The sequence below is a fragment of the Pelobates fuscus genome, chromosome 1, assembly GCF_036172605.1.
Source record: "Pelobates fuscus isolate aPelFus1 chromosome 1, aPelFus1.pri, whole genome shotgun sequence".
Classification (NCBI taxonomy): Eukaryota; Metazoa; Chordata; class Amphibia; order Anura; family Pelobatidae; genus Pelobates; species Pelobates fuscus.
In genome coordinates, this window is record NC_086317.1 from 417,804,513 (window position 1) to 417,819,669 (window position 15,157).

The window sequence follows — 15,157 nt, forward strand, 5'->3', positions numbered from 1 at the left end:
AAGTCAGTTATGTATTAATATTTGTCATACACACCCTATGTTATATTTTACCAAACTAATGGTTCACATTCCAAGGATTAACCAGTTGTCTTTCAAAGGAGCCATGAATAAAAATGGACTGTGATCCTTGACATTTGGTTTTAAAAGCACTGATCTATGCTATTTTTTGCAAATTTCTAACTTAGAGTTAACCCACCTATTTAGCCACTCACTGAAAGGTTTTCCATTTGTTCATTAGACTCAAAAGAAAGATAGTAACACAAGTCAGAACATTGAAACCACGGACCTTTATTTAATTTGGATGTTAACTATCGTAACATTTGGGTTAGGATGAGATAACACGTGTGTCGTTGTTTTCTGACACAACTTTTCCATCTATGATTTTCTGTGTGGTTGTGATCACTTTCTTGACTGTTTGTGTTGTTGATGCCGAGACTGCGTCTTGAAGGCTGGAAAGAGAGGGACATTTTAACATGACTGACTTGAGCACAAACTTTAATAGGGGGTTACTAAGAATTGATAGGTTACAACTATTCATTTAAACCTAAGGCTTTAAGCCGGCAAAGCTCTACCAAACCATCCTTCCAATGGTTTGTTCCCACCCCACTATTCACTGATGACCTTACCAGATTAGGATACCCCTGATTTAAAAGAGCATTTTAATCATTTTATCATTTTCCAAACACCCTTAAATTGTGGAAGTCTTCTTGAGTACAAAGGGTGCTTTTTCAAGACACCACAACAGACATGAACACACAATATACATTTTTTCTGCAAATAAACTTACTCAAAGTCATCTCCGTCGAGAAGACGTCTGTATGTGTGGATTTCAGCCTCCAGCTTCATTTTGGTGTTGAGAAGAGACTGGTAGTCCTGTTGTTGTCTCTGACAGTCACTGCGGACTTGTCCCAGCTCTGCCTCAAATGACTGTACGTTTCCGCCAAGCATTTCTAGCTCCATTGCATACCGATTTTCTGTTTCGTGTAAGGTACCTTCAAGGTTAGCTTTCTGTTGGGTCAGAGAAAACCATTAAGCATATGTTATAACATATTTTCTATAAGTTGTACACGACACTATAAACACAGGTTTATGGCTTCCTGACATTAAAGGTGTTCTTACCTGGTTGCGCAGAGCATCTAATTCTATTTCCAGGGACTGTAAGGTTCGTCTTAGTTCCGTTACTGAATTCTTTGCAGACTGAAGTTCTTGTGTGTCGTGTGTGATCTGCATAGTGTGTTCTTCCACCTGGCAAAGGGTGGACATCAAAGGCATTACAAAGATGTTTCATAATAAATGTACTGATTAGAAATAGCTCAAATCTTACCATATTTTTGTCAAGTACTAGTTAAACATATCAATATATATTTTTAGGGAATTGCACGCAAGAGTTTAACTCACCTTTGACTGGTACCACTTCTCTGCATCTTCGCGGTTCTTTTGGGCGAGTCCGTCATACTGTGCCCGGATTTCTGCCATAACTTTGCCAAGGTCTTGAGTGTTGGGGGCGTCTACTTCAACAGTTACCGCAGAACCAGCAATCTGAGCTTGAAGAGCATCCACATCCTGCAAAGGGACGACATAGTTACGTTAAGTTTCACATACAATATTACACAATGACTATACTCTGCAAGTGATTGTGATAGTTGTTTAATGTTTTAAATAGAAAACATTTAAAAATTATATAATGTGCTGTCCCCTGTATATTTTGTAGATGCAGAGTTTTGGAACTGTGATAAAAATAAATATCTAATTTTTCTCTGATGCTGATTGCTGTACAAAGCAGCCAATGAACTAGAAATTACTAAAAATTTTGACATCTTCTTATTTGGTTGGGACATCTGGTAGTTACAATTGTGTAGTTTATAATCCCAGCTTCTACCAGTATAAATGAGTGTTTAAAATGTTAATATTTATACAACGATTCATACTCTCTTGCCATCTTATGAATATATCATTTATAAGGAACTGAAATCTCTGCACAAAATCTTTTGATCCAACCCCCCTCCATATCCTGTTTCCCAGGTTAACTTACATCCTGGTGATTCTTCTTCAGGAAAATAAGCTCCTCCTTCAGAGATTCAATCTCATTTTCAAGATTGAGCCTGGTAACATTGGTATCATCTATAACTTTACGTAGTCCATTAATATCTGCTTCCACCGACAGACGAATAGCCAACTCGGATTCAAACCTATTTAGATGAAAAAAAGAGTTATGATCCATCCCACCTTAACAAAACAATAAATTGAATAATCGATTGTGCTACTTGTGTCTATGGTAACATTCTGGAAGTTACTGACTTCCTAAATTTTTTACAACAACACAATAAAAGAAGGATCAATACTTACTTAACTCTGAAGTCATCTGCAGCCAGACGTGCATTGTCAATCTGCAAAACTAACTGGGAATTATCTACGGTACTGTCAAATACCTAGAAACGGGAGGAAAAATAAAATGTACTGTCAGAATGGGCACAAAACGAACACTGTGTAAACACTTTGAATGCTTTAGAAATAAAGACTTTGAATAATACTTTGGAATCCATGCAACTAGTGCACAGCAAAATAAAATAAACGCTGTCAGTGAAATGTAATGTTAAACTGCTTAGGAGCACGATATTGGTAAATTATTGAATTGTCTGCAAGCGATTAACTGTGGAAGTTAATACATGATTTTTTTAAAAACTAAAGTGGTGAAAAAATTTTTTCGAGTTCTGTGTGGATTTATAAAGAGTAATCATAATTCGCAACAGCTTAGACTGTCAGTAACAGGATATGCTTAACCTCATCCTGCCCACACCCTATTCCTTTGGCTCTCTCCTACCTCCTCTCTCCTATGCTCAGCACAACACCTGTTGGATTATGAAGCTGCCAAGTCAACAAGGGGAGTAGCAGTGAGATGTGATAGGTGCTAAGCACCGCTTGTCTAAAGCAACGTTGCATCCTCCTAGACAATAATTTCAATTAATGACTGTATTTTTACAAAATTTCTACAGTTAAAAAAAAAAATCTTATAGGATTGTAACCCAAGTGGTCTTACCTGTTTCCGCAGGTCATCCAACATTTGAAAGTATGGACTCCAGTCCTTGGTTGGTCCCTTCTTCTCCAAGTGCTGGCGGATTTGCAGTTCCAGTTTCTCATTGGCAGCTTCTAGGCTGCGTACCCTGTCCAGGTAGGATGCCAGTCGGTCATTCAGGCATTGCATGGTCTCCTTCTCATTCTGGACCCCTCCAATCAGGCTGCCTCCAGATGATGCATTGAAGCCACCTCCAAAGCCACCGCCAACCCCAGAGCCCACAGTAGATACCCTGGACACTGAGATGCGGGCCCCTGAGCCCCCTGCCCCAGCATGGACACTAGCAGAGCTGCTACCTGGTACATACCTGGGAGCAGAGCTCAAGGGGCGATAACTACTACCTCCCACTATGGAGTTTGAGGAATACACAGAGCGAGAGTAACTCATGGCTGCAGGGATAAAAGCTTCACACAGATCACACAGACCACTGGCAAAGGGCTGCTGGATACTCACTCCCTTTGTGAACAGAGGAATTTATACCCAAAGCTAAGCAGAGGGTGGGAGTGGAAGGGGGGTGGGGTGGGGGGGGGGGTTATTTTCCCCTCCCAGTTTAGTTTCTTCCAGCTGGAAAGTACTGAAAGGGCGGAGATATATGTAGGAAGGTACAGGTTACAGGTTTCATGCTTACCTGAATAATCCTTAACAGCAGTCTAATCTGCTCACATACATATAACTAACATTATAATAAAGTGATTCAGAACTCTGCATTACAAAAACACAGGAAAGTTGAAAAGTTTGGTTAACACAGTATGAACAAATGACTACAAAAAATGCAGTATATGTAAGATCAGTTTTCCTAGTTATAATATATGGAAGCGATCAACAAATTCATCCTTGTAAATATTTAACTTAATAAAATGGAGAGCTGCAAATATCCAGTTCCATTTCACACGTCCTTCAGATAAAAAGTTGCTATTTTGTTTTATTGCATTACAGGCTAATCTGTTATTGGTAGAGTGTAAACATATTCTGTACCTCTGTAAAATGTACAAAACTACTTTATATAAATAAATTGTTAAATAGAAAAAGCGGTGAGGAGAGCACCACTGATGAGCTTATAAACTATAAAATTAACCCTGTGTGTAAAATGTGTTAAACGTTTCTAAAAGGTATTTAAAAATTGTGTTTCGAAAATATATTTGCAATTTTGATTTGTTTATAATAAGTGCCTATGGGATGGGTACATGAAAATTGTAGGCAATAAACAGGAAATTGCAACTTTTAAGTAAAAATAATTTTTGGGGAAAAGGTGTTTTGGATAATTTTTTTTTACTTTAGCTATTATAAAAGTCTCCATTCCCTTGTTCCCTGCTATTCAAAGTTTAGTTGGATATATTTACTGAAACTCTTTAATCCCTTAATGGTGGAGCTAGACAAATCCTTTCTTATCCTGATCGTCCTGATTTGATTGATTCTGATAAGCTTAATAGGTATTTTGCATTTTCTTATCGTTTATCAATTCTTTTATCTATTATGTTTTTGTTTCTTCCTACTGTCAGACATGCTTGGAGGCAATATAGTTCATAGCTGCAACAAAAGGACCAAGGGGTTAAAATGTCGCAAGGTTTGATAAAGGCAAGAGTTTTCACTCCAGTGAGAATAAACTCTGGGTTTCTGTGTTCTCCTGTGACTGTGAATACAAAACAATGGGGGGAGGCTAGTCATGAACAAACAGAGAACTGACAAATGGTTTGAAACTGATGCTAAAATAACTTATTTGGAAAACACTACAACTCATTTAAGCTTTTGATCTTTTTTCTCCATGACCTAAATTTTGCAAGTTTTGAAACACATAAAACATTTTTTTTTTTACAGAAAATTTGCAAGTTGGTTAATTGAGTACATAATGAAACTCTTAAAGGGTTATTCACTAAAGTGTGAATTGTCAGAAACTTAAAGTAAATTTTATTTTTTAGGCCAAAATAGATGATTTGGATAAATTCTCAGTCAGCTATGTTTTCAGTTCATGTATTTTAGCCTCAATTTTTTAATTCACTTTGAAATCCCTGCAACAGACTCTGTTAACCTTAATAATACACTGGCTGAACTGTTAAAGGGTTAAAAAGCTGTCTCTGTAAATGATTCATACAGGAATAAACTACAGTACACCTGCTCCTGTGTTTCTGTGTCATGTCTAGGCCTAGCGGCACTTCTAAAGGGCCACACCTTCCATCACTTTCCTGGCCGCACACTCTCACAATCTCCCCAGGGCAGACATTTTATTTTTTAAACATGTAGTTTATCTAAAATTTAATAGGCTGAAATGTCAGTCTTTCTGCTGCAGGTGTCTAACTGTATAGTAGGTGATGAAAATGGTACATTGTATTTTTTGTGTGCATTGGAGACTAGTCTCTCTAAGCAACAATAGCACGTATTATGTGATACAATGAGATAAAGGTCAGCTTATTTCTCGCAGAGAGTACAGTAGGTAGGAAACATTAAAAAGGGATTAGAAATTAGCACACAAAAAGAAACAAAAGGAGTCAAAATATTGAAACTGCCCAGATACCTGTGAGATGCTTAATATTAGCTTAAAGGGACATTCCAGACACCAAAGCAACTTCATCTAAATGAAGTTGCTATGGTGCCAGGAGGCCCCCGGAGGCACTCTTACAACTCTTGCCTACAGTGACAACGTTTGGTACTTTTCTTTCCAAGACAGTTTTGTGAATGGGGAGTCACTGATTGGCTGAGAGTGTCAGCTGACTGCTGTCGGCCAATCACTGGCGCCACTGCGCCGAGCTTAATGAATCTGAAAATTCAGAAACTGGATGCTGGCTGGGACGAGTGGACCTCGGTTTAACCCCTTAAGATTTAACCCATTGAGGTAAGACTTCCTCTGGGGACCTATGGCACCATAACAACTTCATTTAAATTAAGTTGTTTTGGTGCATGGAGTGTCCTTTTATTAATATTATGTAAAAACCAAAAGGTGGCCTCCTCCGGCACCTTGTACGCCACCATCTTTTTAATTTAGCCATAAGTGTCTAACAGGCTAATATTTTGTTGATTTCTGACTCGTGACTCATTTTGTGCTTTGCAGAGATTTGTAGATGAACATACATAACATTTTGCTGGCTATTTGGTCATCTGCTTTCTAGACTGTTAGCTCGTTTGAGCAGGGCCCTCATCTACCTATTGTTCCTGTGTCACTGTGTAATTGTCTCATTAATTGTAAATTTCTCCCCCTTTCATAATATTGTAAAGCGCTGCGGAATTAGTTGGCGCTATATAAATACCAATAATAATAATAATAATATGGGGCATTGGTGTTAGATTATGGGCTACATATTCAGGGGTCTCTATAACTGCTCCCTTCATCACATCAATCAAGATTCAGCCCCTGATGAGGGATCCGCTAACCCCAGCAGTATTCCAGTCAGTCTTAAGCTTTATGAGACTGTGTTAATAGCACCACATTATAGGCAATATTTTTCCACACAGAGCTTTCTCAGATAAGTAAGTGTTTAGCCCTTTCACCATTTGATGTTGGCATCTATAACATTTTTATAGCCATAAAATGATTTGAGAAAAGACAAAAGAAATCGTTTTGGTACCAGTAAAGTTGCCAATCCTGCGGCGGTACTAAAGCCAGTCTCACAGATTTCGAGTGCACATAATATTTGTTCTACATCTCAAACTGCAACATACAATTGTGAAGGATTAGTTACTAAATTAAGCTGTGTTTTAGAACTATTGTATCTTTCTTTCTTGACAATGTATTCTATGCGATACAGTTCTTTTTAATTTGCTAATGCCAGTTTCAGTCTCACTGCATGCTGTAAGGCGTCAAACTCAAACTGCTTCAAAGATAATTAATTCATATAACATATGCCGGTTTCACAAAGGGGCTAATGGAGCTGGATATCCAGGCCAAGGCCCATGGAATTGAAAAAAAACAAAAAAATCTTTTGTGTTTGTTTGTTTTTACTACTCTTCACATGCTCTTGCTTTGCGCAGAGGGAATTAAGTGTGAGAACTTAGGAGAGATGTAGGGGGAAAACCTTGTGTGGACTAGCTTACTACAAATTAGTTAAAGGGGCACTCCAAGCACCAAAACCACCTCTGCTAAATGAAGTTGTTATGGTGCTAGGAGGCCCATGTGCTATTTTTTCCTTAAGGGGTTAAACCGTTTTTCAATGGTTTAACCCGAAAGTTGCCACCAGCACCGGTCTCTTAAATTCAGTTTGAGGAAGCGTGGAATGCTGCTAGGCAGAAATACCACTCATTGGCTGACTCTCTCAGCGGCGCCCAGCGGCGCCCCTGCCCGGCAGAACTCTGCACTTCCTGAAACTAAAATTTCAGAAGCCGGATGCCAGCTGGAGGGTAGAGCAGAGACCAGCACTCAAGGAAACTATGGGTTTAAACTGTTTAATCCCGTGAGGTAAGAGTAATCCTAGGCACCATAACAACATCATGTAAATGAAGTTGTTATGGTGCCTAAACAATCCCTTTAAGGTATAGTTAACTCTGCACACTGTGCAAATGCTCCTGCTGCTTCACTCTCTCTAACAGTGGGACATGTCTCCTTAATGCTATGGTCACCACATTTTCTTTGTCCCAGGCTGCATACCAAGAATTTAAAAATTCATCCCTGAGTGCATGTGTATTAAGCAATATAACTGTGGATATGGTACACAATGTTATGCAGGCACCCTCACCAGTTTGAGGTGAAAACTTAATCAACACCCTTGAGGCTTATGTGTCACTGTTTAAAAATGTAAAAACTTAACATTGAAACGTTAAAGGCAGATAACATCCAACTGACCTTTTTGGGTCATGCATGTTTCATTGAGCCAAAATATTGATACACATTATTCCTTCAGCATGTTTGCCTCCAAATGCCTAAAGTGAATGGCTCCAAGAATACATTCTAGATATACACTTATTGTTTTTAAATAACAATAGAACAAAATAAAACTATTACGTCAAATGAATTACTCACTAAAAAGTAAATATGCATAGATAATCAACAAGTCATCATAAGTTTAACAAGATGATAAGAAATACTTAGTATCAGAATGTTACATTATTTCACAATAAACTGATAAAACATGATAAACTGATAAAACATAACAAAAGGTAAATATCACATTTATGAGGCCACAAAAGAGAGAGATAACAACATTTTCGAACATATTTTAGACTTGTTTAGCAGTAGGTTCTTGAAACAGTCACATAGTTTATAAAATATTTTTTGGGATGTCAGAGAAAAATACTTTGAGGTAAACCTTGTTCTATTTAAGCTACTGCCAGACTGGGAATATCAGGCAGTGACCCTAAGAGCTATTTCTTTTTTGCCCTAGTGCAGAGATAGAAATTTTTTGGCACTACAGATGTTGTGGACTACATCTCCCTTGATGCTTTGCCAGCATTATGGCTGTAAGAGCATTATGGGTTATGTAGTTCACAGCAACTGGAGTGCCAAAACTTGCCTACCCCTGCTCTAGAATGTTCCTTATTTGGAGTTCTCAAATCTTTAACATTAACATAGAAAGACATATTATAAGGCTGAGCAAAAATGTACAGCTTATTGTAATGGTTATGGTAAAAAAAGCCTTTGGATGATTGAATGGAGCCATTTTCTTTTCAGTGTTTTGACACAAAAAATTGACTTTCCCAGCAGCTACAACCCCTCCCTTATGATGTGAGCTTGACTAATGCAAACATAACGGTGTACATGATAAAAGTGCAATTAATTTTTTATTTTAAATTACATACTTTGCCAGGCACACTGGCAAACTGTGACAATTATTTAACAGCTGCAGTTACGTTTGTACGATACATACACATACATGATACAAAACAGCAAGAGCACATGCACTCGTAAAACATTTCTCCATAGATGCCCGTGCATGCATGTGCACACCCAAGGCATCATGGGACAAATTCAGAAGTACAGTGGAGGTAAGTGCCATTTGTACCTATTACGCTGCTTTATTCATCACAAAAACTGAAGCAAGAGTACTGAGATGAAGGAACAAGCAATTATTACTTCTCTGGAAATTAGAGTTCCTCTTTAACACTAGGCCACAAAATGCTAAAAAGTCCCTAACTCTAAATATCACCTAATTCTGTGTAGGAAAAATCAAGGACATTTACAGACTGGACACACCCAGATTCTTTTTAACTAGGTCTGCAAGTAAATGTAAAAGCCACCAGATTAAACCTGATGTAGGAGGGCGGAGTGGGTTCGTAATTCCCAGATAACATTGTAAGACATAAAAAAAATAAAAAAGACACTCTTTTGAGGAATTTGTTACCTGCCCCCTTCTGGATCGCAAGAGTGGGTGGGGAGGATGGGACTGACTAATTTACTGTGAAACACAAAGGAATGTGTTACATTTCAGTGAAATTTCAGACTGTGACAAATAGTACGAGGTGTGGTATTATTTGCCAGGTTATACAGATTTTATTATGATTGGAAAGAACTTTTAAGAGTTTAAGAGTTTTTCTCGATCCATGGTTCTTTTTAACCTTTAGGGGTACTGAACACTAACAGGGTTATTTACTAAAGAACTGTCAGGAATTGAAAGTGAATTTCGCAATTTAAGCGACTATAGCCAAACCAGACAAAAAAAGGGCAGTTATGTTTTCACTTGATCTATTTTGGCATTAAAATTTCTTTGTCATGAAAAATAACGTTTATCTAATCTCCGCATAGTTCCCTGTTTCCGAATTTCTATTTTTTTTCCCCTGAGTTCTCTTGTTTTCCTAAAACACATAATAAAAATCAAGGACTACTTTTTCTTACATATAGCGCACAGGATGACAAAACTTGACAATGGGCATAGCATAAAACAAGGTTCATGATTCAGCTGCCAATCAAATTTTCCCACAATTCATCACTAATATCAATTCCACCAAAAGACAAACAGCAGTCATCATAGCAGAGGGGAACAAAATGGTTGCGCCCAGGTATTAAGATGGGATGAGTTATTTTAAATGTGACATTACATTTGAATCAATTACAATTCACAATTTAGTACATAACCATGAATGTAATGAGCTGAAAATCAAGCACAGTTATTCACTAAAATAAGAATGGTTGATACTGAAAAATGAATGACATTTAATTTTCAGAAGTGAAAAAAATTCCTCATCAGCTATGCATCCCATTCAGCTACTGCGGCCTTAATTTTGAAATTTATCTTGAATTCTCGACAATCTCATTTGAGTGAATAACCCTGAAGTTGTGTAAATTAACCCAGTGTAGCCAATTTGAAAATTCTTTTAAAATTGTCTATTTTGCCTTAACTTGTACGTGTCATCTTGTGAATAAACATTTAAATTTAATTTGGGCCACCCTCTTACCACTTTATTGTCAACTTATTGTCATATTATTGTTTCTTCTTAAATTCCCACTTAACAATGCAACGGATCATATTGCCATTACAATATTATGCTACTATAACAATCATCATCAAATGTTTTCATTGAATTACAGTAATAAATCTCCATCCCGCATCCTGTGATTCCATATTTGAACTAGAGTATACTTGCTTATAGGAATGAATAGGAGACTCTCACAATGTGTGCAGTACAGCTATATTATTTTCCAATTATTGGCATGTTACAAGGATTAATTCTTCACATAGGAATGAGAAATGGAGTCAATCAAATTCATAGTTTTGAGGCCCCTGTCTAATCCTTTATCCCTAAGTAGCTGCTGGTCCCCTAAGGGGTATGGTGGGTATACACAGTAGGATTGTAAGCTTCCCTCTTGTTTTGTTGAATTTGTTTTGTTGAATTTGAACTTGTTGAATTTAATCGTTATGTTTTATTAACACATTGTGCAGCACGGTGGATAATGTTTGAGCTTTCAGATAATACAATGATACTAAGTTAGAGCTGTGCATTTATTACAGTTTCTGATATCGAAGAATTGAGTGCAAGTTAATGTGAGCTGCAAAAATGTAATTTCAGAGAGGCCAAAGAACCACAAGGGTAGAATAAATGTAAATACAAAAAAAAAAAAAAATCTGATTATTTTACATATTTTCTAACATGCAAAATATATCTCGAGTACTCATTCCACAGTTCTGTGCGGTTTTATGTTTGTTACTAAATATGAAGCTTGAAATGCTCATAATGCAATCTCATATATATATATATATATATATATATATATATATATATTCTGACACTCCAAAATACTAAACTGTATATAGGGTTGTAACATCCACCATGTGTGTTTTCAATACATATTACTTTAATAATCTATTGCACTGTGCACACAAAAACCATGAGATCTGGAAAAAAAAATCAAGAAATGATTTATAACCAGTTGTTTTAATTCACTTGATAACTGCTTCCCACGGCACATGCATTTCACATAATACAGGAACGGCCCACCAGCATTAAGACGTGATATATGTCCAAGAAGTCATGAGAGTTGGAGGGACAGCGGTTTTGGCAGGGCCCGTATTAATGAATCGGTATCTACATGCTGATTATTAATCTAAATGTACTCTTTAGAACTTACAAATATTTGGATACTATTTTTTTTACCCTTTTCCTAGAAAAATGCACATTTCTTTACTTCCAACTTAGGTTGATCTTTTGGACTGTTTATTTTCCTTTATATCCCCAGCATGACTAATCATTCAACAGTGGGGGTTTTCGGCAGGTCCAGGGATCATTTAACAGTGGGGGTTCTATGCTGAACATGTGGTTAAAACCTAAATGACTCACATTTGGTGGCCTATAGTAAGGCAATTGCTGTTAAGGCCATGTATTGTATTTACTCTGCGCTTCTACAGAACAGGCAGTTTAGTAATTTTAATGTTTTTGTTTATTTGTATAGGAGAAATATTTCAAGAGTAAAATAATAAGGTCTTAATGTAACATATGTAATATAGTGTAATGGAAGAATTGGTCAAAGGTATATATTTTTTCTTTTTGCAAGACATGTGTGTGTGTTTATTCATACCCTGTCTACGTCATAACTCCACAAATTGGGAGGTATACATTCTTGAAAGGAGGGGGCAGGCAAGATCTTGACATAGATGCAGTGCTTTTCACTGATGATACAATGGGGAAGATTTATCAAAATTTTGTGTTCTAAAAAGTGCTGCCAAGAACGAGATACTTCACCATTGGAAGGTCCCTGCTGGTTGTATTGGTCCATGTTTATTACCCATTTTTCAATACTTTGCACTATTTTCCAAAACACAACATTTTGATAACTTGCTCCGATGCGCTTTACCAGTGACACTGTTGTAAGGACATTTTGTGTCTGTCATAACAAGTTCTGCCATTTCCTCTTTTCACCTTTACTGATGCCTGAAAATGCTGACTGGAGGAGGACATAAGCATGCCAAGGTTTGGGTAGACTTGACCAAGGCTCCAAGGAGGCGAAACATTGTTTTTGTTCTCCACTTTAAAAATAAAGCTGCCTACTGAAGAAACCAAAAGGTTGCCCTGATCTACATTGTTCTGTTGAAGGTTTTGGGTAGAGACCGCTCATACCTGCTTAGTCTGTTCTAACAAAAATCCTGACATCTTGCACTAGTTTGCAAAGGGCCAACCTGGATGCCCTAAAAGACAGGCCTGTATATTTTTATGACTTCTAGGGTTGTCGTTGGGTATCTAACTTCACCAAGTTGTGGGTTTGGAACTCTCTAAAGTGGTTGTTGTTTTACAAATATGAGTATCTACAAGCTCAGGGTTTCATTGAGCATGGTTCAATAAGTTAGGGGTCAAAAATAAATTCCTGCGGTAGAGTTTAGTCCCTCACCATCTTTAAACTTCACCAGCTGCAACTGACAGCTGTACTAAGTTGTGGACCAGGGTTTCTCATTGCTCAATGCATTGAACAACAAGCCTTTGGGAGACCTTCCCTTTCTCAAGTATAACGCATTGCTGACTATAAGGAAGAGGCCCCAGAAGCTTGTTGTTCCAATTTTTTTTGGCCAATAAAAAACACGTATTAACAGTGAAGCAGAAGTAAAATACGAGATACTTGACAACTGGCATAGAGTAAAACAAGGTTCATGATTCAGCTGCCAATCAAATTTTCCCACAATTCATCACTTATATCAATTCCACCAAAAGACAAACAAACTAAGAGTATCTCATATTTTACTTCTGCTTTACGAGATACTAAGAGTATCTCGTATTTTACTTCTGCTTCACTGCACTAATACAGACTGTCAAAAGATATAACATATACAAATTAGTTAAATATATTGCTTTTCCCCTGAATATAGAATCAAGCAGTAGCAGTGGAATGTATCAAAGGATTTGGACTGTCAATCTGCTTGTGTCTGTAATCATTGTGTCTTGCTGATAACACACTCAGCAGGAATGCAAGTGTTTGGTGTTAAATTGCTTCCTTTTTGGGAGGGGGTATAATCCTAAATAAAGTAGTTTATGGAACTTAGTCTATTTACCTCTTTTATAGAGGATAAGTGATTCAGAGAAAGATGTTTGCAGATGGTATTAGATGTCAACACCTTTATGTTAATACTATTGTTTAGGGGTCCAGTAACAGACAAGAGGTCAGTATTTCTCAAATTGCTGGTTCCTTAAATATACATTATATATTAAGATGTAAATTGTGGTATAGTTAGCTTTTAATATGTGTTAAAATGAATAACATCCACATAGAAAATGATTACACCAATCAGTAGCATGACATCTTAATTCTATATATAGTATAACAAAAATATAAGATTAAAAGAATTTGAAAGTTCCACCCCTTATCATGTTTTCATTATACTCTATGTATGAATCTGTAAATCAGTAATCAAAAAAAAGGAAAATTATATTAAAACAATTAGAGATGAATGATGTAATTCTATGACATTTAAAGGCATATTCTTAGAAACAAAATCACTGCAATGCAATAGTTATGTTACTTATAAACTCTGGATGCAATTTCACAGGTTTCTTTCAAAATCCAGGGCTCTCCACAGCTATGTTGCTTATGTGGAATTTAGAATTCCACACTATTAAAGCCAATTTTGCTCAATATGGTTGAGAAGAAGACGGTTTTATGGGTGCCAATGAGAACCCCAATTTCTTGTTACACCACTTTTAAATAGTTTGACATATATTCTGGACTCAACACTCTTGGCAACTTAACCACTACACCGTGCCGTAAATTTTACATTGCATTTAATGTCCCTTTAAATCAACAGACTTCATTATTTTTTTAAATTAATTTATTATTATTTTTTTTTTATTCTTTATTTTAGAGTGCAGTTATTGACAGAGCAACTTGCCAAGCCACGACAGCTATAGCAATTATTTAATATTACACAAGCATGTGGCAGTAGAACAAATGCACAATTTTTAAATATATAACAAGCGGTTTCGGAAGTGCAACATTACAATGTTATGTAAGATCAGTCTGTCTAGGTGCGAGAATAAAGTAATGGTAACAGTTATGTCTCTAGACAAGGGACTGATAACTAGTGAACTATAGCGTAACTTCCTCACGGGTTGAGCATGGGTAATCTGTGGCTTTGTCTGAGAGTGGTAGATAGAGGTGTCTAGTCTGGGTCCTCTTCTGTGTTGTCCCTGGTAGGATTGTCCCGGTTGTGCATTCCCTAAGTGTGGTATATCGAGCTTATTTACCTGATTAGCCCTATCCTGTGTATAGAGGTGTACTAAAAATGATTGTGCTTTCGTCAGGCTGAGGGAGTGATTGCATACAGTGCGAGGTCTGAGCCTAAAGGTCCAAGATGTGGGTTATGCATTCCCTAGTGTGTGCATGCGACCTTAGAGCCCCTGACGAAGGGGGTTGCAGGGGGCGGGGGGGGGGAGTAGTACCGCCACTTAATGTGGTCTCGTTATTCGCAGTCATGGTCGGCGTGGTTGTGTTTTAGGCCTGAACCTTAAGGAGCCAAGATAGATAGACAATTGGTTAACGGGTAACTAAACATTCAAATAAAATTATAATATTATGTGAACAAAAGTCTCCCGAGGTGGAGGGCTTGTTCGGGTGTGGTAGTCCCAGGGTCTCCAGGAAGGTCGATGCTTCCGCCATGGAGGGCAGAGTGTGCACAGTCCCGCCTTGAGTCACAGCTAAGGAGCCATTCATCCCCCATTGATAGGTCAGTCCTGCTGCTCGCAGCT

The 15,157-nt window shown here is 37.4% G+C and overlaps 1 protein-coding gene across 1 annotated transcript; it reads right to left on the reverse strand.

Annotated features, from left to right (window-relative positions):
• Positions 1-268: 268 nt before the first annotated feature.
• On the reverse strand, positions 269-3,536 carry KRT18 (keratin 18). Its single transcript, XM_063428473.1, has 7 exons — positions 3,038-3,536; positions 2,347-2,429; positions 2,033-2,189; positions 1,399-1,563; positions 1,120-1,245; positions 788-1,008; positions 269-449 (listed from the first exon to the last, which is right to left on the reverse strand). The coding sequence occupies exons 1-7, from the start codon at positions 3,458-3,460 to the stop codon at positions 326-328; spliced, it is 1,299 nt and encodes a 432-aa protein (XP_063284543.1). The 5' UTR covers positions 3,461-3,536; the 3' UTR covers positions 269-325.
• Between the last annotated feature and the right edge of the window lie 11,621 nt (positions 3,537-15,157).

What these genes read in the sequence shown, in the direction of transcription:
- KRT18 (XM_063428473.1), bottom strand. Translation starts at nt 3,460, where the DNA reads ATGAGTTACTCTCGCTCTGTGTATTCCTCAAACTCCATAGTGGGAGGT. An exon ending in AGAAGTGGTACCAGTCAAAG is followed by an intron (nt 1,246 to 1,398) that starts GTGAGTTAAACT and finishes ACCCTTTGCCAG; the next exon opens with GTGGAAGAACACACTATGCA. An exon ending in TAGATGCTCTGCGCAACCAG is followed by an intron (nt 1,009 to 1,119) that starts GTAAGAACACCT and finishes CTGACCCAACAG; the next exon opens with AAAGCTAACCTTGAAGGTAC.